This window comes from Pezoporus occidentalis, unplaced genomic scaffold (genome assembly GCF_034315485.1).
Source record: "Pezoporus occidentalis ecotype Australia unplaced genomic scaffold, CSIRO_AGI_Poc_V1 ctg68, whole genome shotgun sequence".
NCBI lineage: Eukaryota > Metazoa > Chordata > Aves > Psittaciformes > Psittacidae > Pezoporus > Pezoporus occidentalis.
The window spans coordinates 254,330-281,243 of NW_026916030.1; the positions used below are offsets into that span (position 1 = coordinate 254,330).

Genomic DNA, 26,914 nt, shown 5'->3' on the forward strand with positions numbered 1-26,914 from the left:
TGGCAGATGGTGAAGAGGTTGAACGTTGCCACCAAGGGCTGGGCGCAGCCGGTAGCAATAACCACAATAAACTGCAGCGATCACCTTGGGGGCAGAACCAGTGCTGGGGTGCAGTCCCTGCTGGGAGCACTGGTTTTGCCCTGTGTGGAGCAGGTCTAGAGGGGAAGGAGAGAGGCTTGAGCTGAAGCAATGAAGGAAATAGTTCAGGTGGGCTGCTCAATGCTGCTGGGATGACACTGCCGTGTGCGCTGGGGGGATGTGCCAAGGAGTGCACGGGAGTGTGGTCACCACATGGGTGAGGTGTCTTATTAACCATTTTTTTACATGTCAAGACTGCAGAGAACGGACCACATGTATCGTGTATAGGTGTAAGTGCACTGTGTAAGCGTGTCCTTCCTTATGCATAGGCATTTCTCCCTGACACACACATAGATCGCATGCATGTACACGCCTGCCACCGAGCCAGGGGGCTGTTCTCATCCAAAAGGCTCTTGACGCGCACCAAGCCCGTTTTCTGACCACCACCGTCCTCCTATGTGCCAGAAAGCTGCCTGAAGCCGCATGCCTGAGGCCGAGCCTTAGCGAATGCCACCAAGAGCAGAGCGCAGGGAATCTGGTTTATTACTCAGCAGAAAGTGCAACTGAAACCCCGGCAGAGCCAGCCCAGCCCTCCCGCCCTTCCAGCGGAGGGACCGGCGCCGCTTCGCCCGCCTCGCTCCGTCGGGGCTGGGGGCTGCAGGAACCGTCCCCCCGCCTGGGGGCAGCGCATCTCCCGGGTGCGGCGGACGCATGCGTGCGGGCCGGTGCGGGCTGCGTGCGGGCTGCCCCCGCCTCTGCCCCCCGGCCTCGCCGCAGGAAACCGGCTGGCGGCCGCGGGCCGGCGCCGGGGGAGGCGAGGGGTTAACCGGGGTGGGGGCATCCCGGGCCGAGAGGTGTGAATTCCGCCCGCTCCCCCCCGCCCCGGCTGCCGCTATAAGAGCGGCCGGCGCGGGCTGGGGGGAGCCACTGCGGCGGCTCCTCCTCGCTGGAAGCCCGGGCGCTTCTGGCTGCCCTTTGAAGTCGGAGAGGGAGGGAGCGGCTGGGGCCGCCGCTGCTCCGATCCACCGCCACCACCGCCCGGCCCCGGAGCATCGCCCCGCCCGGCCCCGCCGCCTTCAGGTACGGCCCGTGCCGCCCCGGCTCCCCGCATCGCCCGCCCGGCCCGCCTGCAGCCTGCGGCGGGGCTGCCCCTGCCCCGCGATGCCGCCGGCCGCATCCCTCCCCCTCCTTCAGTTCTCGTATTCAGACGCAGCTCTTACCGGCCGGGGATAAGCGGAGAGCGAGCTCCGTTACTGGCTGCGAGTCAGACGTGTCTGGGAGCCTTAATGAGAACCAAGTGTAAGGCAAGTCGCAGCCACCTGTCCCGGGATCCCCGGCCAAGCGCGCCGCGCTCCCATCAATCAGTGCATCTGCCTCTTGGAAAGGGTGTCTCGCATGTGAAGGGCTTTTGCAGCCTAGCCAGTTCTGTGCTGGACCCTCAACCCGGAGGCGGCCGCGAAGGCGAGGTGGGACCTGGCGGCCCTCTGGAGTGTCTGTAAGCCCTGTACCACAGCCGTGCTGGCATTGCCGGCAATCTGCGTTTGCAAACTGCTACAAAAGCCCTTACAAGAAGAAAAAGGGGTAGAAAAGAAGCTCTTTACGTTGCAGGTCTGCAGCACCTCTTCCACCTCCCTGCTTCCTAAAGATTCTGCCTAGTGACTTTTCAAGGGGAATTAATTTAGGGGAGAACACTTTTATTTTTGACTTGCAGACATGAGCTGCTTTGATTGCCTGGAAGCTTGATTTCCTGAAACCTGCTCCTTTCTGGCTCTTGCCGTGAGGTTTACAATAAAACGTATTGTGGTTTTGAGCTGTTTTATTTCAGAAAATGCTATTCTGGGTTACTCTTTCATGAGGCAGATGGAGAAAGAGATGAAAGGCTGGCACTTGGGATACTTAATTTCTGCTCTTTAATTGCAGGTGGTTTCTCTTCTCTAAGAACAGGCTTCTTCCCTGGAATAGATAGGAATTGGAGTGAACAAATGAAAAAAAGGAAAAATATTGGCTGTTAATTGAATTTATTTGTTTATGAAGCCTTTCATCCTGCTGTTGCAGGAACAGTTCTGTAAATGGAATGTTAAGATGCACTGCTGCTATAGAGCCAGGGATACTTCTTGTTACTGGCTGCCTCTTGTGCAGTATTGGCTTCTGTGTAAGACCTGCTCCCTTCCTAGACATCCTTAGAGCTCCAGCTCACCCTGGTGGGATCAGGTGCAGCCACTGGGAACCACTGTGAAGTTGTGGTTTGGAAGGTGGCAGCTGAGGTGGGATGTGGACTTTGTACTGTGTTAATGCTTCCACTGATTAAATGTAACTTCAGGATCAAGCCCCTTCAGCCAGTGGTGGCTGGTGTCATTTAGCTCACTAGGAATGCTGAAGAGGATGTGTGCTGTGTAACTCCTGCTCTTGACAGGCTATGGGGCTGGATGAGAGCTCCGCTTAGTGTGGCGTTTGGTTGTTTTCTAGGATGAAGATATCTAAGTGGAGGTGGAGCAGCATCTCCCTCAGGATGCGATCCCAGCTGAAAGGGGTTCTGGCCCTTCTCTTCGTGGGCAATGTTGCCTTTGTGATAGCTCAGGTAAGCACATTGCCTTGCTGGGAGGTCTCTGGGTTTTAAAACGGTGTGTCTGGGATGGGTAACCCCCAGGACCTGCAAGGCTGGTTTGTGCATGCATCAGGTCTCTAGCATGTGTGAGGATGTATGATTTGGCTTAACTCTTTGGTCTCGGCTTAACCTAAGTTGTACCTTCTGTAGCATGCATAGGCTACTTCTCGGGCTCTGTAAGGCCATGTTTGCTCTTGGATGAGCACTGCTTCCTTTGGTCCCTCCTCCCACAGTAAGGAATAGCTGGGACCCCCCCACAGAGGTTCTGTGCCCTGGCAAGGGGATGCCAACACCTTTTTGAGGGCAGGTATGTGGTGCTGACACTGCTGGTGGAGCAGCTCCTTTCCCTCTGCGTGGTGACCCTGCTGCCCACAGTGGCTGAGGGGTGGGGGTGTCAAGGACCTTCCTGAAGTGGTGAACCTGTCTGTGCAAAGAGAGCACATGGGCTTCTTCAGCCTGCTAGCATCCACTGGCATGGTCTCCTGCTGCAGAGTGGATTTGCTAGGGTTTGCTGAAGCTTTCCATGAAGGTTTTGGCTGCAAGTGGCTCTTCAGCTCCCTGAATTTGCTGTGGAGCAAGAGTCAGGGAGCACCAAAAGACTTGGAGGGTTCATGGTTGTTTGTGAGCTTGGTTTTGCCAACTGAGAGAAACAATAAACGTTTCCTTTCCTGAGGAATCCCAAATATTGCCATTTCATTCCAATTCGTAATGAAAACACAATTGGAAAAATGCAGGGCTTCTTGCAAGATGGAAATCTCAAACTTGACCTCAGATGCAGAGGGAAATGCCCGGTTGCTCAGGGTGGGCTGGATGGGGGATACCCTCATTCCACCCCAGTGGTGCGGGTGCTGACTGCTGCTGCTCTCCCCACCCTCCTGATGCTCCAAGCAGGACGTGGCACAGACCTCCAACAGCCTGGAGGAAGGGGCAGACGTCACTGCGTACTGGTGGGGCGAGTGGACCAAGTGGACGGCGTGCACCAGGACCTGTGGGGGGGGTGTCAAGTCCCAGGAGCGGCACTGCCTGCGGCAGAGGTACGGCCCCAGCTCCGGGGGTGGGAGCTGCAGCTCACTGGGAGTAGCTTCATGCAGGAGGTCATTGCTCGGTAGAGGAGCACTGGTGACAAGGTGCTGTCTGGCAAATGCTGCTCATGCAGAAGGCAAGCATGGCCCTGAGCACGCTGCTGTGAGGATGCTGTGCCCTAGGTATTCCTGCCAGAAGGGCCAGCTGAGCTATTCCTGTGCTGGCCCTGAAGTTTCTCATGTGGGGATTAGTGCAGATGGGTAGCAGATGTGGCATAAGCCCATTCCCAAGGCTTCTGGGTACAACAGTGAGGACACTGTGGGTGCAGAGTTGGTTGGGGACCTCCTGATCCTGGTTGCTCTGTGTGTGGCTCTGCCCTCTCTGGGCTGTGTGGTTGCCAGAAGGCACCTTGCAAATCTTGTCCCCAGGCCATCATCCCCATGGTCCCTCCTAGGATACTGTAATGTGAATAGTGGATGCTGCAGGTAACAAACCCAGAGAGACCTTTTCTATGAACTTCTGTGGGATTGTAAAAGATCCCTGTGGTTCTGCTGCATGGAGACTGATCTTGCAGAAGTAGGGACAAGTGTATTTAAACAAGGGGAAAGGGTTTCTGATCCCGTTCTGTCATTTCTTTATTCAGAAGAAAGTCAGTGAGTGGGCTGGCTAATAAAACTTGCACTGGAACGTCCAAAAGATACCAGCTCTGCAAAGTACAAGTAAGGATATCCTTTTTCTCACTGGGAACACTCGATACAGAATGTGGAAAGCTATGCTTGCTTTGTGCAATGGCATTTTTGGGCCCCTCAGAGAGGGGGATGCCATTTGTCCTGTAGCAGTCACCATGTTGCCTCTCCAAGCAACTGGACTTCCCTTCTTTGGTGCCCATCACCATTGTGTCAGGGCTTTGAGCCTTTTGCCTTCACTGGGGGCCATAAAAGCCAGTGGGTGGCTCTTGTACCATCTCCCATGAGGGCTTCCCCTGGCTGTCCCTGCAGTGGGAGGAGGAGGGAGGAGGATGATGTGGCTCTGGATGGGGCAGGCAATGGAAACACTCCTTGCAGCCAGTTAAGATGTGCCAGAAACCTTTCCCGCACTTTGTTTTCATCAGGATGTTAATGTATCCCATTCTAGGAGTGCCCTGCAAACGGAAGGAGCTTTCGAGAGGAGCAGTGTTCATCATTTAATTCCCATGTGTATAATGGCAGAACATATCAATGGAAACCTTTATATCCTGGTAACAAGACATTCTTTGTGTGTTTCATAATGCTTAGCCAAATATTTTGATAGTTATGATGCTATAGCCTGCAGGAAGGCTCCTCCTCTGCTGTTTTAAAGTGATTTTTCAGAGACACAATCAACTGTCTCCCAAGCTCAAAGGCACATTTTGCAGCTGCAGTGTAGCTTAAAAATAAAATAACAACATGAATTTGTGGCTGTAGCCTGTGTAGGTCGCATCCCTTGAGGACCAGAGAGCTGAAAGGCTGAAGGAGGATGTGGGAGTGTGGGGTGATGGGCTGTGCTGGTAGGGAGAGTCTGGCTCACCCAAACAAGTGTCCTTAGAGCTGGGGCCATTGCTGGCTATGTTGTGTTTTGGTGGCACTTACTCCACACCCTTCATATGCTCTGCCAGATGTTGCTGAGATGCAGTCAGTTGGCTTGGTCACCTGGGTGAGCAGCACAGAGCTGCAGAAAGCTCTTGGGGGTTGGAATGAGATCTCTGTTTAATTCTTAGGCACAAAACTCCCATCAAAATCAAGCACTAAAAAAATCATGGCCAGTTTTTAGAGGTGTTGGGAGCTGCCTCCTTGGGCGCAGGATCCAGGGTTCCCAAGTGCTGGTTCTTCAGGTTCACAGTGCTGTTTGGGTGTCTAAAAATAGAGATGGGATCTAATGTGACTTTCTTATTTCAGGGGTTTCTGTAGATGCCTAAGAACAAAATTATGCTTCGTTAAATTCCTTGTTGCCTCCTTCTATATGAAACAAGCCCCTGTCTTGCCAGCCTTTTTGGCAAGGTCAGCGTGGTAGGACTTGGCTCGTGGCAGCCTGGTTAGCTATAGCTGCTTGGCTGCTTTGTCCCTTTCCTATGGCAAGGTGACAGTTTCTTTAAAGACACTTGCTCTTCGAGATGATTCACCAGAACAGTTACAGTGAATTGTTTTGTGTTTTAGCAGGCGTTCACGTGGCTCCTGGGGGATTTGCAGAATAAGTTTTGACACTGATGCTGTCTTGCTTGGCCGTGCAGGCCAGTGGGTATATGCTGCTCACTAGCTGGAGTTCAACACTTAGTGCTGGGCTTCTGATGCATATATGAATGTCATTTGCTTCCTGTGGATATTGCCAGTGGATGCAGCCAGCCAGTTGCCTGCAGAAAGCAAAGGGTGACTGAAGTCCAGCTTGGGTGAATGTTTATGGAAGAGTTCTTATGTTTTAAGCTGCTATGGGTTTGACTATAGTCTTACTTATATATGTATTTATATGTCTATGTTAATTTAACTCATGTGTTAGATGATATGTGAGCATGCTTATGTTTTTGTGCAATGTGTACATATATCACTGCTGCAAGTCCTTGCACAGAGCAGTGGCAGCTGATGCTTCAGTGCCTCCCTGGGCTGATGTCAGTGGTACCTGTAGCATCAGGAGGGCCATCAGCTCCTGGCAGCAGAAGACTGCCTGGCTGTGCAGAGGCTTGCAGCAGTGGGCTGCCACACTGTCAGAAGTGCTATCTCATGTCCAGCATGGAACACAAGAGATGGTGGCTTCTGATCGCTGGCTGCTGTGTAGTTGTGCTGCTGCTGTTTAGTTTGGTCAGAGATTCATTGACATTGGTAGGATGAAAGTTTTTGTTTCTGTTGTTTTGAATGTATCTTTATATCCTTTCCCCTTAGATGACTATGTTCACATTTCTAGCAAGCCCTGTGACCTCCATTGCACCACTGTGGATGGTCAGAGACAGTTAATGGTTCAGGCTCGGGATGGAACATCCTGCAAATACACTGATTTCCGAGGGGTTTGCGTGTCTGGAAAATGTGAGGTTGTTAAACATTATAGCAAAAATATTGTTTGTAGCATTCAGAAAGCTGCAATGGGTGCAACATTTGCCTGACCCTCAATACTCTGTGCGGTTGTAGCCGATTGGATGCGATGGCATTCTCTTTTCCACCCACACCTTGGATAAATGTGGAGTTTGCCAAGGAGATGGGAGCAGCTGCACTCACGTCACCGGCAGTTACCGGAAAGGAAATGCTCATCTGGGTAAGGCTGTTGGGGACCTTTTGCTTTATTTGAATCAGGGCTGTTTTTTAAAATCAACTTATCTTTTTGTAAATTGCTTCCAGCTCTTCCCAACTGCCTGCTTCAGCTCTTCCCACGTGTTCTACGTGTGTTAATGCCACTTGTAATTTGGGCAGGGAAAGCCTTCCTTAAGGAAAACCAGTAACTGCTTGGTGCTTGTCAGAAGCCTGAGGTCTCTGATGCTGAACGGTGAAAAGGGTTATGCAAGAGGCTGGTGCCTATTTTAGTCTTTCTCATGACCCAGTAAGACTAGAAAGAAATGACTTGTTCTAACAGGAAGCAGGGATATTTTGAAAGACCAGGATTTCCAAAATTAGTGAGATGTGAAGCAACAACCTTGTCCTAAATACTGCAGTCTGACTTGGCACTAATGATCAGTGCTCTCTGAGGATCAGGTTAAGATGGAGCCAGCTGTAGGAACTTCAGTGGCCTTAGGAGAACTTGTCCCATCACTTACCTACTGCTAAGGGGCCTCGGAGTTGTAATCTCTTGCTGGGGTTTTGGGAAGACTGGCTAGCACGGGGTTTTGGGAAGACTGGCTAGCACAGGCTTCAATACTGAACCGCAGGACTGCTTCGCTAGCAACAAAGTAGGCTTCAGGTATAGATCCTTGCAGCAGTTTAGATAAATGTGATACCTGTGCATGTAAGGATTGCATCCTGTCCCTTTCTTGCTTGTGTTTTCCCACCGTAAGCTAGGACGTGTAGTTCACACATTTCTCTGTTATTGCTGAGGTTCTGTTTGCAGCCTAAATTATCAATATGAGTTTTTTAATCTACTGCTTAACGAAAATAATTGCAGCTGAAGGCCAATGTGCCCGATATTTGCAGTATTGACTTCAGAGTGTGTTGTTCAGAGTATCTGTTACAAAGTTCCTTTCATTAATCTGTAGTTTCCCATAGGCTATTCCCTGGTAACGCACATTCCTGCTGGAGCAAGGGATATCCAGATAGTAGAACGGAAAAAGTCTGCAGATGTTCTGGGTGCGTATAACCTCTTGGTACTTCCCTAGCATGTGTGCCTATACTAGCTAATGCTTTTTCCAATGTGAGGTAGAATGTAGTTTTATTACAGACATGAGCTAAATCCATGTCGGTGTGAATCACAAGCACGTTGTCTAAGCCAGTGCGTTTCTCCTTCCTTTAGCCTGAGCACCTGCTCTGTATGTATCACCACTCTGGTTGCTTGAATGCAGAAACTGTTGGTCAATATTGTTGCTGCTTCAGTGTGGTGTGACAAACATGCTGGTGCTGGATCACGGATAGCCAAGTGACTTCAGCTCTCTTGTGATCTTGATCTTCTGCTTGGGGAATGTGCAATGGCCACATGGCAGCAGCACCAAGGAGATGTGACCTGTGTGGTGCCTTTCTCAAGTGTTGGTGGCCGCAACATCCATCTTGCAATGGAGATGGTGGAGCTGCTCAGGAGGAGTGTGGAAAAGTCTGGAGTTGCCCAGGAGAAGCACAGTTGCTCACTTAGCAGAAGCCATTGTGCTCTGCAGCCTCATGTGGCCATGTGCAGGGAGAGGGAGACTTGAATTGAACAGTAGGATGTAGTACAGTCCCTGGGCTAGTTCTGGGTGATCTGTCTTGGGTCAGGTGGCATCAGCTCAGTGCTCCCAAGGAGGCAGCTCCTGCTGTTGGCCATCTGACACTCTTGCTGTCTGCAGAGCTGTGATTATTCAATGTTCATGCTGTGCTAGTGCCAAAAGGGTGAGAGGAGCCACGGACTAGTGTAAGCCATATACTCAGGAGCTTGCAGTGTAGAGGGATGCATGACTGGAACGCAGGGCTTGTAATCACATGGTATGTGTTGGAAATAAGTGACAAATGCATTGTAATATGGGAGAAGCACTTGTTTTATTACTGTGACACTCTGGGTTTTATCCTGTGAGTGCACAAGTGGCACTATTGCATTCCTCTTGCCATGTGATGGCACTGATGTATTTGTTTCTCTCTTGTTGGAAGCTGTGGCTGATGAAGCTGGGTACTATTTCTTCAATGGGAACTACAAAGTTGACAGTCCAAAGAACTTCAACATTGCAGGCACAGTGTTTAAGTACCGCAGGCCCATGGATGTTTATGAGACTGGCATAGAATATATTGTTGCACAAGGACCAACAAATCAAGGGTTAAATATAATGGTGAGCTTTGACTTTTCAAGTTAGTGGTGATGGGGAAGGGAAAATCTCTGTTGGATTGGGAAAGGGGTGGGCATGGGGCAGACTCCTGCCATGGATTCAGAGCTCGCTGGGCAGCTTGAGGAGGGGAGTGGGAGTGAGGACTGTGCCTGGTTCTTATTTTATTTGCATCAGTGCTCTTGGATGCAGGCAGGGCTGTGAGTAATGAACGTGGGCTTGGTAACTCCCCTCTCTGCAGTGTGAAGATGCCTCAGGCACAGCTGGAGGATTTCTCTTCCTTGGCATTTTTATCCAAGTTACCTGGCAGGAAAAGTAAAAATAAGAAATTGGGCCAGACAGCTTAGACAAATGCACAAAACTTAAGCCCCGACGCTATTGAAAGCAGCCCATCTAAAGTCAGGCATACAAAGAAAAGTCATTTAATTTTCTTCTGGGCAGCACCATTGCCATGTAGCTCCAGGTTCTTCTGGAACAGGAAAGAAGGGATACTTGGGTGCTTATAAAGTGTAAAACCAGTAAGAGGTTGTAGTGCACCATCTGCAAGTCCCCATCCCCAGTAGCCATAGAAATGGGCTTGCAGGTGATGGTCAGTGACTTTTCAAGGGGCTCTCTGCTCACAGGAGGAAGTGTGACCTGTGGCTCCTGATCCCTGTGCTGGGGCTAATCCCTGAGGCAGTGCTGCCAAATAACTCTTGGAAAATGGTGCTGGGCTCCAGCTGTCAGAAGCTGGCAGCATGAATCACGGGGGCATAGAATACCAGGGTGGGAGGGGGCCACAAGGGTTATCTGGTCCAACCTTTCTTGGCAAAAATATGATGGAAAGCAGATTGGAAGAGCAAAGTAGATTCTCGCCAACTGTCAAGTCCAAGATGAACCACAAGCTTTGCATGCCATATACTCACTGCATCTGCTAATTGTTTGTTTGCTAGGTCTGGAATCAAAATGGCAAGAATCCATCCATCACATTTGAATATACCCTCCTGAGGAAGCCACACTCAAAAAATCTGCAGCCCATCTACTACACCTTCTCTGAGTCAGACAGCGAGGAAAGCAGAGAGTTCGATGGAGATGTGCCATTGGGGTTTATCCAGCACAATGCAACCTATTTTGGGAAAATCTCCAGGGAAAGGATAGACTTGGAGAACCAGGTGTTTGGAAGTCAGGACATGGAGGAAGATTTGAACTTGAGCAAAGGTCAGGAAACCAATGAGGTCTATGAAAGAGCAGAAACAATTGACTGTGAGCCAAAACTGAAGGGCAAACAACCCCAAGGTAAGGAGGAGACTTGGGCCTCAGTGTTGTGTTTCTTGGAGCTCTTGTTGAGAAACGCTCGGTTTCTACCTCTGGTGATTCTGCTGGTTCATTTTTTGGAAACCTTGGAAAGTTCTTTAAAATATCTCTGCTCACAAATCCTCTTTGCCCTTCAGATTCTGGTTTCTGGTGGGTGGGGGGTGGCCATGGGTAAGGTCTCCCCGCTGGTGCCCTGCTGTGCTTTGCCTCATGCCAAGGACAGGAGGGTGCCCTGGGTGCACGAAGCTCCCTGTCACATCTGCTGTCACCTCCTGCCTCTCCATGGCCCCCAGCAGCAGCCCTCCTGCTCCAGTCCCTTGGGCATCCCACCACCAAACTGCCTTGAGCGCTTTCCCAGCATGGCTGCGTGGGCTCTGGGGCTAGGACGGCATCTTCCTTTCTGACCTCTGCTATTGCTTGGGGCAGTGCTGGCAGGTGCTGAGCTCTTCTGGCCATGCGATAGCAAGGTAGGACCCGCAGAGCTGCACCCACTTCTCAAAGGGGTACTACACCTTCAGTTTTCTCCTCCCCAGGAATCCAGCTCCTGCCTCTGTCCCCCTGGGCTGCTCAGGCTCTGCCATGTCCCTGCTGCTCCAGGCTGCTTTTGCCTCCCAGCCTGAATGCATTTTGTGGTTGTCACTGTTGTTTTCCCCCTGTTGGCTCCAATCTAGATTCAAACGTAACCAGGTCTACTTACCAGACAGACCATGGTGACAGAGGCTTCGACCCCAGGTTCACCTCGAGGGAATTCCTTTTGGAGAATGCCATCACAGAGAAGCTGCGGGACAAGACCTTGGACTCCAAGGAGCTGATGCTCAACATGACCATGAACAGCATCTTTGCCCAGGGAGACCCAATCAACTCTGTGGGGTCACAGATTGACAGCCTTTACGTTGACTATGAGGACAATGATGGTGGTGTGACCTACACCATTAACAGCACTTACATGGAGCTGAGCAACGGCAAAACTGTCAATGCCTCTGCAGACACACCATTTTCAAATGCCACTGTCACCATGAGCAGCCCTCAGGGGAACAGAACTCACAAAGCAAGGTAGGAGATATGTCCTTTAATTACAGTAAATCCTATTTATTGCTATTCTTGCCTCAGCCCTTTACTCAACGCAGACCCCATGGTGTGCTTTCTGTCTGCTTTGGGAGCCAAAGGTAAGTGGGGGTAGAATGTTGTATGTGAATACTTTCTGTTGGTGATTAATTTGGAAGGAAGGGCCAGGGGGTTGGGAGCAGAAAGTCAAGAGAGCATTAAACAAGAGGAATACTTGCTGCCCTCCTTAGTGGGGATGTTGGCAAGTCCATGCTGATGGCTGTCAGCTTATGCATTGCTGTCTGCCTGTCATAGCTTGTTATCAGAGCCATGAATACAAGTAAGCCTCTTCCTTTTGCCTCTCTTGATGTCCTGCTCTGATTCCCCAGGCCCTTCCTTCTGAGTTCTGATGCAGCAGAAGTTGGTCTTGGCCCCTTTTTACCTATCCTGTTGACTGCCACTCATTATCCTCAGTTGTGTTGGCAGGAACATGCTCCCAGGCATGGCCCTGCCTGTTTAACCTGCTGCTGGAGAGGCAGAGTGGGACATGAAGAGCTCCTTGGTAGGGCCTGCAGAGCTAGCCCAGGTTTGCTGCTGTGACAGAAACAGAAGCAGTGCAGTTAGTCATGGCTTTGACAAGACTATCAAAAGCTCTCCAGTCAGTGGCAGCTTATTGGCTGATATTAGGATTGCCACTTGAGATTCATTTTAACAGCTGGTTTGGACTAGTAGTATTATGAAGTGCAGTGGGAAGTAATAAAGAATTAATCTAGCCATAGTAGCAGAGTTTGTCCAGGCAAGGATGGGCTGGGTGAAAGGAAGTCTCGGGTTACTGCTTGTCCAGTCTGTGTCTAGCATCTTATGAAGGTGCCCTGATGCTGTCTGGGGAGCAGATTTTAGTCCCAGCCTATGGGAGCTCATCCCCAGTGTAGGCACGCAGGGCTGAGATGGGACCATTGCTGCAGGATAGCAGTTAACGCTCAGTGTGTAGGTACGCATTAGTGCACTCCCCAGAGAGCTCGAGCTGCCACTGAGGCCTTGGGAGTCACCCAGGTCACAGACCCACAGCTGTGGGTTTGGGTCCCACTGTGCACCCCCATGGCACCCACTTCTCCCCTGTGGGTCTCCTCCTGGCTATGCTACCTTGACTCTTCTGTCTCCCAGTCACCACCAATAAAACATGGGTTGTTATGCTGAGCTCCAGAAGATAAAGTGTAAAGCACTGAGCAGGTGCTCTCCAGCTGTAGTTGGGTGTATCTACCCACAGCTTGTACTAGATTATGCTAAAGACACTTATGCTAAGGAAAATGTCCATGTAGGCAAATGTATCAAGAAACTTCTTAAGGATAAGCACATTAAACCATTGCCAAAGGTTTGAGTCTATCATCTCGTCTTGTGGCTTGGTGTGGAAACTTTGCCTTCAGCAGCCAAAGCAAGCATTGCATTAACCCTCTGACAGATAAGGGCAGTGCTGTCACCTCCCTGCTTTCCCATGCCATGGGGTGAGGGAGGAGGTTCCCTGCCCCTGGGGGCTCTGCAGCATGCTTCCTTGACTGGCCCCCTGTACCGCAAACCTCTCTCCCAGTAGCTGTTAAATGGGGCTAGTGCCTTCCTCCTCCTAGGAATAGTGACCTTTATGTGCGCCCAGTGTCAGAGGAGCTTGGCTATTACAGAGCAGTCACAAAAGACTGTCAGAGGTTCTAGTAGTTTTTTGTGGTGCTAAAAACCTCTTGCCCTATCCCTGGCTGCCTGTCTGTTGAAGACATGGGGCTGGGGGTTAAAACCCTTCAGGCGTGATACCCAGCACTGCTCTCTCTCTTTCCCCCTGCCCCCCTCCCCGTTCTTCCCTAGTTTTGTTCTACAGCACTTCCTCCTCCCACCACTCTCTAGAATAAAATATGAACTTTCCAGATATAAGCATTAACATGCAAAGAAGTTTTGCACTAGCCAAAAGGCTGTGTCCAGGCCCAGCTGGGGCTGGCAGCTGGCACAGCAGGATAAAGCCCCTGCTGCTGGTAGGAGGCAGGTTTGGGTTTGGCATGTCTGGGGCAGGAGGATGCTGGAGGCAGGTGAAGAGTGTTGGGGACTGGATTTATTCCTCCAGGAGGGGGGGGAGGTTCAGGGACAGCTGGAAGCTGTGCTGAAGGGAATGGCAATGGGGCACAAGGGGAAACATCTTGCCCTGTGTGGGGGATCCCCATGCTTAGAGCTCAGCAAGACTGGACTATGCAAGGCCCTGTAGGACCCAGTCTGTTATTGGGGTCAGCCTAGGTCTGGGCAAGAGCATGGATTTGGGATCTCCTGAATCCTTCCCAGGCTCAGCTTGGGAGGGATGGTGGCTTTTTGCTCACTTTCATTTCATGTCAATGAAGATGTGCAGGAAGATCATCTCTTTGCATGCTGTATCCAACCAGTCCATCCATGTGGGGTAGTGTTGATCAGAGGTGGGCATCTTACTTCTTGGCAAACAATCGTAATTCTTAGTGTGGATGGAGTGTAGGCGCACGTTGCACCAGTGTGCTGTGTTATAATTCCTCTTTGGGAGCAACCCTCCCTGGGCAATGGCAGGTGCGTGGCTCTTGTGCTGTGGTAGGGATGCAGTGCTGTTCTTCCTCTCCTGGAGCGGAAAAAACCTTTCCATGGCATTCCAGGGCAGATCTGGACACCCTTTGTCCTTTACCCCATGCCGCTGGTGCAGTGTGCAGCCAGGGCTGATCCTACAGCAGGAGCCATGAGTTTCCCCCTTTGCATCAAAATAAAAACTGAAATAAACCCCAGAACTGAGCCCAGGGGCTCTGGCTGCTGACCTGTGGTGTTTGTGTGCACTCAAAAATTCTTCTTCTGCTACAGGGACTGTTTTGGGAAGATGGGCAGCCCAGACTGCAGCTAGGGTCATGGGATGGTGATGACTTCCAGTGCTGTTGTGTACTTGAGAAGCAGAAGCAAAGTGCAGGCAGGGAAGAAAACAATTGTCTTCATTGTAAAGCTTATAATAAAGAGGAGAAAGAAAAGCAAAAGCCCAGCAGCTTTGTGGGACAGTGCCCTGCTGTTGCATTTAGAGGAGAACAAAATGACAGTTTTGTCTTTGCTTAAAGTGGTAAGTGATCGACACACTGCCCTGTGACCAAATGTCGGATTTATCTGGAAAGAACTTGTCCCTGCAGCCTCATTATCCATGGAAGCAGTTCTTTAGTTAGGATCACATACGTTAAAGGGACGCTGTTACAGATCTTCTGTACTCAGCTGTGGCATAAATCTTATTTTGAAGATTATTTTCTCCTTTGAAGGGAGAGGAGCCCCAGTCACAGGGAATTGGTGGTCCTAGACTGGAGGATCTAGGTACTACTGCTTTTTCTAGGCAAATTAAAGTATAAAAAGTAGCTGTTGTGTTTTAATGGATCTTACTGAAAACTCATCTTGTGACCCGTCTCCTGGCTGGGTGGCAGGAGGCAGCACATGGGGCTGAGCTGGGAGCAGGGGCTGATGTGGGTCCCCAGGCAGAGCTGGTTTGGGAAGATAAAACACTATTTATAGTGAGCTGAAGTCGTTATTTTTCCACAAAGAAGAATCATATTCATTTCGGTTCCCTTTTAAATGCAGGAAGCAACCATTTGCCAAACTGACAGAGACAAAATCAACAGGGGAAAATGAGATTGTTTTTAATCCTTCTGGAGGCTCAGTGCTGGCGGTGGAAGGAGGGTGGGTCCAAAAGGAAATGGCTGGATTCTCCACAGTGTCCTTTTAAAGGTTGATTTGATAGACTGGACCTGAACGTTTTCTTACAAACAATTAAATAAGGCAATTTCAGAGCTTCTGCTGCCTAGAAATCTTACAAGCTGCATATCTTGCCAGGCCAGAGACAACTGGATGTCAGGATACGACCTTGTACGCTATTTCAGTGTAGCTGTCTCAAGGGTTTGAACAAAGGTATGAGAACAGAATTGAAGCCTTCTGTTGTAAAGGTGCAGTATCCCTGGTGCGTTAAACCTCACAGCACGTAGGATGCACTGAACTGGGATAAGCTGTTATTCTTGGTTTGACAAATGCTTTTTCGTACACCAGGCTGACTCTGTTACTCCTTTCTCAATGGCATTATGTGTTTGAGCGCAGCATGGATATGAGAGATGCAAATTGCCTGCCCAAAATAAACCAAACCAAAACAAGAGTGGCAAAAGCAGTGGGTAGGCAAATGGCATGCCTTGGTGTTTAAAAGCAAAGTGTGCTTTGAGAAGCAAGCTTAGAAACTCCTGTGCCACATGTTGGCTTTTGGAAGGAGTGAACTGCTGAGATTTGAGCAGCAGCAGGCATGCCCGGCCTCACAGCCACAGGGGAGGAGATACTGCACCTTTAGTCACTGTATGCCCAGGGCCAGGTGTATTTGAGCAGAAAATGCAAACTTTGTTAAATTCTGAACTGTTTCTACTTGTGGGTATTTTTATCCCATTCTCTCTATTTCTAGACAGTGGAAGCTCTGCCTCTAACCGGGCTGGGGATTCTACTTGGGGCTCAGGACAGGTATGTTGTGAAACAAACCAAACCAATTCAAACAAACAAACAAACCCCCAAAACTCAGAAAAACCGAACCCAACCGCCAAACACAGTAAATCCCCTCCCAAACCCGAACCCAACCGGGCTGCAGCTGCTGGCAGATGTGTGTGTCTGACGTGGCCTATCACCGCTCGCCTTGTAAATGCCTTGTTTTGTTTTGTTTTGTTTTGTTTTTCTTTTGTTTGCTTATCGCTAGAAACAGATTGAAGTTGTTAAGAAAGGGCCAAGGTGTGAGTGCTGCTGACATGTACAGGTGGAAGCTTTCCTCCCATGAACCCTGCAGCTCTACATGCACCACAGGTAGTTATAAGAAGCAGCCAAATTCTGCACAACTGCTGAAATCACCTGGTGTGTGAGTCACTTTTCTGTCTGTTAGGGATGGGAAGGACCTGGTGCTGTGTAGGGGATCTCGCAGTCTCTGGAGCTGGTTTGGCACAACCCCAAATCTGCTCTGCCTGGGTGCAAAGACTGAGGGGGCCGGGTGCTGGTGCCTGGCTTGTCCATCGTCCTGCACAACACCCTCCCTTGGGTGGGCTCCCAGTGCTGTCTTCACTTCCCAGCCCGGCGGGGATGCCCTGGGGCTCAGCAGGATCCCCAGACCCCTGCAGCGTCCCATCATGTTACCTCATTTTTTTTCTTCCTCCCTTTTTTGACCCTTCAGCAGGGTTTGAAACCCTCCGCTGCTTCCCTGCATGGTGAAGTTCTGAAGATTGTTCAGCTCTGGCAGGAAACAAAATAGTGTTTGGCTTTTTGATTTTTGTTTCATTTCTCCCACTCCTCCTACCCTGGAGCCTGGTCTCGGCTGCGAGGGTATAAATCTGGAACAGCCATGTAGACACCAGGATGTCAAATCTGGGCCTGTATTCTTTTCGCATAAATTCCCCCTTTTTGCCCAAATTCCCCCTTTTTGCCCCTGAAACCTTCAAGCCAGCTGATCTCTCTCCTCCTTTACCCCTTGCTAACCCCACCACTTGTGATGAAGCATATGTGGGGGTCATGCGCTGCTCCCCAGTGGCACAGTCCCTGAAGTGATCCAGATTTGCAGTGCTCCTGGCACTGGAAAGTAGGAAAAAAGGGGGAGAGAGGGAATTGCAATTGAAGGACATCTCTTAAAAGAACAAACTGTAAGGATTTTATTTTTTAAGCATTTGTTCTTGCCCAGCAGACAGACACATGCCCCAGTGTGCCGGCAGCAGGAGCTTTCCAGGCCGTCCCCAGGATTCCATCAGCCATGTGTCTGGGACATTTTTGACTTCTTTGATCCTCTCTGAACAAATTTCCCCCTTGTCCGGGCCAGGCTGCCCTGGTTTTGCAGCTAGCAGAGAGGGGTTTTACTTAAATTTCTTCTTTCTCATTGCCCTTTCTTAATGACATATCACAGAGAAGCAATACCATGTCAAGAGCTGTAGATCTTTTTTTAGTTTCATGTAAACCATATGTTCCCGAGAGCTGCAATTCTTGTTACCTGTAGCCAGAGCAGCCTCCTGGTCCCCAGCCAGGTCCCAGAATGGACTTCACAACATTTACTCTGGCATGGCAGGCTGCGAGGGAAAAGGTCTTGGTCTGACTACACTGGCTGCCTTCTGGGGGACCAGGAGGTGCCTCCTTGCAGAGCCCTGTCCTGGCCCACAGTGCTGGGTGCCCCTGGGGAGCACCCTGCTGCAAGCGGGGTGTACTGCAAACAGAGCAGGTGGATGGAGCGGGTTGGGGACTGCTTGCTGTCGCCTCCACCCTCGAGCTGGGCAGGGTGGGAGCTGCCCAGCAGACGCATTGCCCCGAGTGTTTCCTATAAAACCGAGTTAGTCATGTATTGATCTTGGTGGCAAGCCCTGGCAGGGGCGGCCGTGCCTGCCTGCAGAAGCGGCCAAGCTCAACCGCACTGCCCATGTTGGCTGGGTGACCGTAGCGATCCTCCCCTCCCAGCAGCATCCATCCCGCGGGCCAGAAAGCCTGGCTTGCTGCCGGGAGGAAGCTTTGGAAAATGCAGCTCAAAAGAAAAAGCAAAAAAAGCAAAAGCAAAAAAAAAGTTTGGATGTCAAAATCACCAAGCGTCCTCTGTTGTGTGTGTGTATTCTCTTTGAAACTAGGAGTGATGTCCACATATGCGATGTGTGTTCGCTATGATGGGATCGAAGTGGATGATACATACTGTGATGCCATGACCCGTCCTGAGCCCATCCATGAGTTCTGTGCTGGGAGAGAGTGCCAGCCAAGGTACCGCCTCAACAGGGCGCTCCTGGGGGGCTCTGTGTTTCCTCTGCCATGGATGGATATGGGGAGGGGGTTGGTATGGATTTGGTGGTGGGGCAGCAGGGATGGCCTCTAGCACCCCACTGCATCCGCCTGGGCTTCCCCTGGGCTGCTTCCCTCCTGAGTGCTTTAGCTCAAGCTGCCAGGTTAAAACTTCCATAAATCCTGGCAGTTTGCACATGGATTCCCAGCAAGGTTGGCTTCAAACACTGAGCAGCATCCTGCCTGGTCAGTGCCTGGAGGAGCTCGTGTGCGAATTGGGTGGAGGGGCTGCGCTTGCAAACTGCCTTTCAGCATCCAAAACATTGCTGAGGTGTACTTGTATCAGGGCAAGAGCTGGTGCAGAGGAGGATCTTTGCTGGAAGTCCTGCAGAATGTTTCCCTTCTGTTGTGGCTCTTTACCTGAAAAGCAGCCCTGCTGCTGGTCTGTAACGTGGACTGTGCTTGTTGGGAGATTTGCAGCATCTGCAACTATACATAGGACAGACCAATGTCTGCTGAAGGAAGGATGACACTGGTGGTGTCAAACTATGGAAAGGGCGGGGGGAGAAATAAAGTCGCCTGGTGCACGCTCTGAAATGGTGTCACTTGTGAACGCTGCGAAGCAAGACCACAGTGATTAGAGGGACCAGGAATGGCAGCCGGAGAGGGCTTGCTTTTGCCTTGGGTAATTGTGAAGGAGGCGTGGAAAGGAAAGCACGTGCCCTTAGCAGTTACGATCTTGCTGAAAGCCAGGGCGGGCTGCCACTGAGGCAAGAAAAGTGTTAGGAGGTGGGAGGTGCAACTGCTGAGAGCCCTGTAGACACCATGAGGACCTAAACCTCTACCTGCATCAACTTTGTAATTTTTTAGCACAAGCATTAGGGGTCTTTTCATGCTTAGGTTATCCCACTGGTGTTTTATAAGGTTGCTTCTTATAGTTGTGCTGTTTCTGCTCCGTGGGCTTGCACTGTAAGAGGGAAGAGCTGCTCTGTGATCACTGGCGATAGCAGCTTCGGTGGTGGGTAAACGGAGGAACCTAGGAGCTGCCGGGAGCAGCCGGGGCAGTGAAGCACATTCATTGGGCAGGGGGGATGCTTCACGGGCTGCCAGTGCTTTCCCAGCAGAACGTCCTAGGAGAGTTTTGCCTCATCTGGATGGGCTTTGGTTTCATCTCCCTTCTGAATTTAGGTGGCACCTCTAAATGCGTGACATCTCCCTATGGCTGCTGCTTGTGCCCAGAGCCCTGTGCATGCAGTGGGGATGTGTCTATCCTGCTCAATGGCAGCAGCGGTGGCCCCGTGTCCAGAGGGGCTGTGAATTCTAAGCCAGTTAAATTTTTACATCTTCAGCTTATTCTTTAATTGAGAATTGCCATAATGTTACTGTACTGCATAAACCTTGACTTTTTATGTCTTTCCCCTTGGTTTACAAGCTGTTTCCCTCTTGTAACATCAGGACAGTTGTGGCAGGGGACAGTATGCGGCTGATGGCGTCTCAGAGCAGATCTCAGCTCTCGCAGCCCATTGCGTCATGACATTAGCAGAATTAGACTGACGGTGGTGCATGAATTTCTGTCCAACCATGGCGCAGACAGCTTTGTGTGACATTATTGCTGGGATTCGCAAGGTGATAGATGATCGTGTCCTCATCGTGCTTCAGCGGATCAGGCAAAAAGGAAAGGGCAAACGTGGGCCATAAGCACGGCAAAGAAACGTGCTGCACGCACAGGGTTTCGGCTGGGGAGCGTGCAGCCTGCGGTAACAGGCACCGGGCAGCAAGGGTACCAGTTCATGCCCCACTGTGCCCATGTCTCCTTCCTGTCTGGTTTTAGCATCCGCCCCTACGAGTGTGAGCTCAGGTCTGCTGGGTGAAACCACCAGCAAACACTTCCATCCCTGGCAGTGTTTAAGGCCAGGTTGGATGGGGCTTGGAGCAACCTGTTCTAGTAGAAGGTGTCCCTGCCTGTGGCAGGGGCTTGGAGCAGGAGAGGCTTCAACGTCCCGTCAACCCAAACCAGGCTGTGATTCTGAGGTGTTTCTATGATAACAGATCCCATCCCAGGGGAAAATCTCTTGCACACTGGCAGCCTGACCACAGCTCATTGCTACTGCAGCTATCTCCCTCCAGCCGGGAGCAGGCAGGGCTTCCCAGGGGATGCTCTGGCTGCGGTCCATCCTTTCTTGTCCCCACAGGTGGGAGACGAGCAGCTGGAGCGAGTGCTCCCGCACTTGCGGGGAGGGATACCAGTTCCGCATCGTCCGCTGCTGGAAGATGATCTCTCCGGGATTCGACAGCTCCGTCTACAGCGACCTCTGCGAGTCCGCGGACATCGCGCGGCCGGACGAGCGCAAGGTCTGCAGGAACCCGGCCTGCGGGCCGCAGTGGGAGATGTCCGAGTGGTCCGAGGTGGGTCCTTGCGGGGCTGGCCTGGCAGCGCTGGGCTGAGCATGTGCCTGCGCTGCTCCGGTCCTTTCCTGAGTTAAGCTGCTCGGTGGCCAGCTGAGGCTCTGCCCTCAGCACACTGGCTGCAGTGCACCAACGTGCATCAGGAAATCTTTTTCCCTGAAATGAAGCCCTGAGTCCTCTCCAGCATGAGGAAGCCACTCGTGAGGCCTTTGACTGCATGTGAGGTGCTAGCATTGCCCACTGTGACAGGGCAGGAGCCCGCTGCTCAGGTCCTCCCACCTCTACTTCCTCAGCAGCCTCTTCGACCAGGGGAGATCCCACCTCATACGTGAATTATGTTCCTATAAACTTCCCTTCCTCACCTGCAATTTCTCTGTGACTCGTGGAGAATTGAACCTTTTCCCACTGTGCCTTAAGCAGATCCCTAAACAGTTGGAAGATGGTTTAGGGGTGGTGCAGGGCTGCTCCTGTTTCAGCTTGTTGTTTTGCTTGGGAAACCCTGTGAAAGGGTTTGTGTCCTTGAGTTCATCTCCAGGCGTGGTCAGTGCTCTGGCATGTCACTTGCGAATGTAAACCAGTGGAAGCAACCAAATCGATGCCTCTTCCTTGGGGAGCTGGGGCTGGCCTCCAAGCTGGGGTGGCCCGGGAGCAAGTCCCCTGACTGCCACAGCCCGTGGTGCAGGGAGGGGAGCGCAGCGTGGCTCACAGCGTACGCAGCGGGTGTAACTGTGCCCCGTGCTTTGCCAGTGGGAACCAGTGTTTTACAGAAATCTGTGTTCTCCTCTAGCCTGTGTCAGGGAGTGAGCACTTGAGACAGTCCTGGAGTAGTTTGTACTTAGCCAGCAGCAAAGCTAATCTCATTTGGATCCCATCTGAAGCCGGGTGCCAAATTGGCTGGGGAAATAGGCATTAAAAAAAAAAAAAAAAGCAAGCATATTTCCAGGACCTGAGGATTAACATATCGAGCAGCGTGTCTGAGCGCTGCGCTGTGACACTTCCCTGCTTTATGTTATGCGCAAAGCAAATGTGTGTATGTGAGACTGTAGTAACTCAAATCCAGTTCTAAATAATGTCACTGAGCTGCGCAGTGCCAGATTTATCCGCAGCACAAAAACCTCAGTTGTGCAGCTTGGGGAAAACACTTTCCAAAGGGGGGGGAAGGAGCAGGCTGCTCTGGGCAGGAGCTAGGGGAGAGCTCACCCTGGCTGTGACAGCCAAAACCTTTTAGCTCTGACCAGGCGTTTTTGGTGCCTTGGGCAGCGTGCAGCCCTCCTGCACCTTGAGCTGAAGCTGCTGAGGCATTTGGGGGAAGAGGGGTGACTTTGCTAGGGACAGTCACAGAAAGTTGTCACCGTGTGATTTTAGAGCTCATGTTCACAACGTAAAGCCACAAACAAAGCCCAAACCCACGGCAGTGGCTCCCGGTCCCTGCGGTGGTGGGACCCTGCTGATGCTGTCCTGTTCCCTCCTGGCAGTGCTCGGCGCGGTGCGGGGAGCGGAGCGTGGTGACGCGGGACATCCGCTGCTCGGAGGATGAGAAGCTGTGCGATGCCAGCACCCGGCCCCTGGCCGAGAAGAACTGCACGGGGCCGCCCTGCGACCGGCAGTGGACCGTCTCCGACTGGGGACCGGTGAGTCCCCGGCGTGGCCGTCACTGCCACTGGCCCCGTGTGCAGGCTTGCTTGTGTCTCTGGTGCTGGGAGTTTGGGGTCGGGCTCGTTACCCCTGGCAGCTCCGGCTGTGATGAACCCGCAGGCAGCCTGCACCCGCTGCCAATCTCCAAGTGATTCCCCTGTTTGGCTCTTCTGGTGCCCATGTCACCTCTGCCAGGACTTGCCCACCAGCGCTGTCACCCTGACTGACCACCTCGGCTCTGCCTGTGGCACCGGGGGTGATCCAGCATCCCCATGGGTCCCACCACTTCCCAGTAGGTCTTCCTGGAGCTCATCCCTTGTGGGGGACAGGGTGCAGGAGGTGTTAAACCACAAAAGACCTGTCCGAGGACCTCAGTGGGTGTCAAAGTCCACTTGTCTCTGCTGCACAGCTACTATGACAATGCTGATGCTCCATGCCCGGAAAACGAGCCTTTTCCTGTTTGTTTTTCTCCCCCCCTGCTCTTTTCCCTGCCTGCACAGTTCTGCCACACAGACCCCCTCCATCCCAAGCTATTTTTACCCAGGTTTTGATGCATTAGTGTCAGCTAAAAATAAGCAGTTTCCATGGCAGCGCCAGCGCTGTGGAACACCGTGGGGCTCCCGCGGCCTCCACCGGAGCTCAGCGTGGGACTGCCTGCCCCGGTGCAGTGCAGGGGAATATTTGTAGCCACTTGCCTTGACCTCTCTGAGACTCCCTCGGGGTTCCCTGCTCGTGGTTTCCCCTCCTGCCTGGCCTGAGAGCTGAGTTTCACTCAGCATGGGCATGATGGGGCCTTGGGGTATGTTGGCTATGGTGGGGCTGCCCGGGAAAGGATGTGCTGTGCTTCCCTGCAGCTATTTTAAGCTGAACCTAAATAATGCCCCATGATTTGGGGAAGGTGGGGATGGGAAGGTGGCTGAGCCCCCTGGAGGCATCTCTGCCCTGTTGTGGGGATGGGGATGGAGCTTCACTGCCACTGCTGAGTGCCGACCTGCCTGGTGTGGTTTCAGTGCAGCGGCGGCTGCGGGCAGGGCAGGATGATCCGGCACGTGTACTGCAAGACCAGTGATGGGCGCGTGGTGCCAGAGTCACAGTGCAACCTGGAGACAAAGCCACTGGCCATCCACCCCTGTGGGGACAAGAACTGCCCCTCACACTGGCTGGCACAGGACTGGGAGCGGGTAAGTGCAGCGCTCCCGGGCTGGGGTGGCTGGAACGGGGGCTTGGTTCTGGGGGGTGATAGAGGGGGAATGCCCTGCGGTGGGTCTGGGGTGCGGGTTTCAGCAGGCCCTGCTTGCATCTGACAGTGCAACACCACGTGTGGCCGGGGGGTGAAGAAGAGGATCGTGCTCTGCCTGGAGATCATCAATGGCAAGATCAAGACCCGCAGCACCGCTGACTGCGACGTGGCCAAAAAGCCTGTGGAGGAGACGACGTGCTTCGAGCGGCCGTGCTTTAAGTGGTACACGACCCCCTGGTCGGAGGTGAGCGGGGAGAGAGCTGAGGGCAGCTCGGGGCATCTGGGGGAGGGAGGTGGGGGAGAAATGCTCCTTCTTCAAGGTGCCCTTGCCCAGAGTGCGTGGTGCCCCATCCCCTCATACCTAGGGTCGCACTGCCTGCAATACCCCAAGGAGCTCAGCGAATCTCTGCAGGGCACAGCCCTCAGAGGAGCACCCAGGGGACACTTCTGCTGCACTGGCAGCTCTGGTACAATTGGGACTGGCTGTGCTCTGGGAGAACAGGAATGAGGGGAGGTGTTTGGGGTCAGCCTTAGCTTTTTTCTTGCTGTGAAGGGCTGTAGCTGGGTCCCTGCAAGCCCTCTCTAATGCAGCCTTCCTCTTCCTGAGGCTCTGGGCGTCACGTTTTGTTTAGTCTTGCAAACCATTATTGCAGCCTGTGATCACCCAAAGCAGCCTTGCTGTAATCCCAGCCCCACAAGGTGCCCAAGGGGCAGTGGGCAGCACGCACCAGCCCAGGCACAGCTCTACAAACACAGGGTGCCGGAGGGGGATCTGGAGGTGCTTGCAGCCACCCTGGTGCCCCGGAGCAGTGTATGGACTGGGCCAGCTCATTCGTGTCTGTTTGCAAAGAGCAGCAGGAGGAGAGAGGGTCACAGTGCCAGGGGATGGGAGCACATTCCTGTATCCCCAGGCAGAAGCTGCTGCAGGCAGCAAAGATGGAGTGTGGGGCTGGTGGTGCTGGACTGAGACATGGCTTTCAGCCAGGGGAAGAGTTCAGCTCCCTGCCCTGACATCTCCTGTGAGCACACTCTTTTAGCAGGTTCTGGCTTAGCACAGGTCCGCATAATCTTGGGGCCTTGCCTCAGCTACTTTCTCTTTTCTCCAGTGCACAAAAACCTGTGGCATCGGTGTGAGGATGCGGGATGTGAAGTGCTACCAAGGGAAGGACATTGTCCGGGGCTGTGACCCGCTGGTGAAGCCAGTGGGAAAGCAGACCTGTGACCTGCAGCCCTGCCCCACGGAGCCCCCAGGTGAGCCCTGCTGCCAGCAGCACCCCTCCAGCCTTGATTGCCACTGATTTTCCCCAAGCAGCATTGGCCAGCGTCAGCTCCTACTGACCACCAATTTGATCACCATCCCGGGGCCTTCTCGCTCTGTGCCCAAGCAATGGGGCTCTTTCTGGAGGTAACTCCGTTAAATGAAGGGGAGAGTTCAAAAGAAGCATGTGAGGACCTTAGGATAAATGGGAGCTTTGGAGCACTGACTCAGTGCTGTTTCTGCGTGATTCCAGCTAGTGTCTGGGAACTTTCATCTGTGCTGTAATTTTAATGACTTTTGGTCTTCAAATGTCCTGCAGGATTTGTAACTATTTCGTTATCTGAGTCGTCTGCTGACTCAAACTCCCTGTGATCTTTAGTGAACACACGGTTCTAATCCTTTAATAGGATTCGGGAATAAGGGCGATGTGGGAAAAAAGCATAAAATGGGAGACAGGTTTGAGGTTAGCTTTGGGCTTGGCTCTGGCCCTGTTGGGTGCTCTCTGCTCCAGGTGGTCAGGGATGTGGCATGGTGCCTGTGAGGTGCCTTGTGGCCCCTGTGTAGGAAGCTGCCTTCATGTTTCATGCATCCTATGGGTTTAAGCAATATATATATATATATAAAACCATAAATCCTATGGATTTGAAGCAAAATATTGCTCTGAAGGGAGCTGGGAGAGTGTTGAAGCAGTCTCTGGCCTCCTCCCTGTCTCCAGCAGCTCACTCACCCCTAACTCCTGCTGTAACACAGCTGGATTACCATTCCCTTTCTCAAATAGCCTCTTTGGTGCAGAAAGTGCAAGTACGTTGGGGTTACCCCATGCCCTGCCAGGTACTTGGCTTGAGACAGCTCCCTGCCAGGCTGCCTTGGTGGCTCCAGCAATGCCTGGGCAGCTCTGTTGCACAGGGGAGAACTTTAGCCTCAGGGCTTGGATGAAATGAGGCTCCCCAAGCCAGGCTACACATGGTGGAATGGGTCAGCCTTCTGCCTTTGCGTAGGCTGACAATGGTATTTATGGACAAGCTCCATGGTGTCTTTCAGGAGATGCTCTGCCAGATAGCAGGGCAGGGAGGTGGCAGTCACGGGCCAGGATGATTCCTTGTACAGCCCCTGGTGCTTAGGGCAGCCTGTGTAGAGGAGGGAATTGCGCTCATTAACTCACAATGGTTTATTTTCTCTTTCTTTTCCACATTGGTGCCTTTTGCCTTCTCTTCCCTAGACGACAGCTGCCAGGACCAGGCAGGAACCAACTGTGCTTTGGCCATCAAAGTCAACCTCTGCAGCCACTGGTACTACAGCAAAGCCTGCTGCCGCTCCTGCCGCACACCCCACTCCTAGTGCCCAGCAGCACCGGGCTGCGCTTCCCACGGCAAGGGCTCCCTGTGCCATTTAGTAAGGAGAACACACCCCACAGACTGGTGTTAAGGAGGCTTTTGGGTTGTTTGTCTTTCCCATTGATGCAGAACTACTCTTCTGGTCCCTCTCCTGCATAAGGACCAGTGCTGGCATGGCTTGGTTGCAAAGCTGTTACCTCTGTACATTGGTACCCCCCATTATCAGAGCTGTACATAAAGTCGTGTATATTTGATTCCCCGAACTGCAGACACATACACGTGTTTCACAAGGTCTTGTCCTTTGATTTCTTTCCTCTGTGCAAGTTTGGGGTTGACAAGGGGAAGGGGTGAACTCTGTGAAGTCCAAGTTTCCCTTCACCAAGGGGTGAGTGCCTTTCTTCTAATTTATCGTGAGCCCTGCACTCTCATTAGCTGCATTAATGTGGAAGCTGACTTGTTTGCCAAATAAGCTCCAGCCCAAGCCCTTCTTCTGTAATATGTAGGTGTATACTTTTTCAGAGAATTTTATCTTATAATCAAATGTTAGTTCCATAGTCCTTCCAACCCTCCCCATAATGCTGACATATTGTATATAATATGGAAACATAACTGCACTTTATATCACAAAAAAGACGTGCTCTTTTTTAATATATTTGTTTACAGACAGTGAACTTTATCCATATAATCATTAATTTGTACTCATATGTATATTTTAATAAAGTTGTCATATTTATGGTGGTATCTTGTTTTATTCTCCAGTTTGTAGTGAGTGTTTGGCTTCTGTACT

General features: G+C 51.8%; 1 protein-coding gene across 9 annotated transcripts; it reads left to right on the forward strand.

The window, feature by feature from the left end:
- The first annotated feature begins 773 nt into the window (after positions 1–773).
- On the forward strand, positions 774–26,868 carry ADAMTSL2 (ADAMTS like 2). Of its 9 annotated transcripts, XM_062641213.1 has the most exons (20): positions 776–1,158; positions 1,292–1,382; positions 2,545–2,656; positions 3,575–3,717; positions 4,350–4,425; positions 4,841–4,943; positions 6,595–6,740; positions 6,838–6,961; positions 7,903–7,983; positions 8,968–9,143; positions 10,070–10,412; positions 11,102–11,483; positions 16,219–16,322; positions 18,110–18,236; positions 20,447–20,660; positions 22,136–22,291; positions 23,306–23,476; positions 23,603–23,779; positions 24,642–24,786; positions 26,013–26,868. In XM_062641213.1, the coding sequence occupies exons 3-20, from the start codon at positions 2,546–2,548 to the stop codon at positions 26,129–26,131; spliced, it is 2,898 nt and encodes a 965-aa protein (XP_062497197.1). In that variant the 5' UTR covers positions 776–1,158; positions 1,292–1,382; position 2,545; the 3' UTR covers positions 26,132–26,868. The 9 variants fall into 9 exon arrangements, with proteins under 9 accessions (XP_062497198.1, XP_062497197.1, XP_062497196.1 ...); XM_062641214.1 differs by lacking the exon at positions 1,292–1,382 and having other exon boundaries at positions 774–1,158; positions 10,070–10,334; XM_062641212.1 differs by lacking the exon at positions 1,292–1,382 and having other exon boundaries at positions 777–1,158.
- The last annotated feature ends 46 nt before the right edge of the window (positions 26,869–26,914 follow it).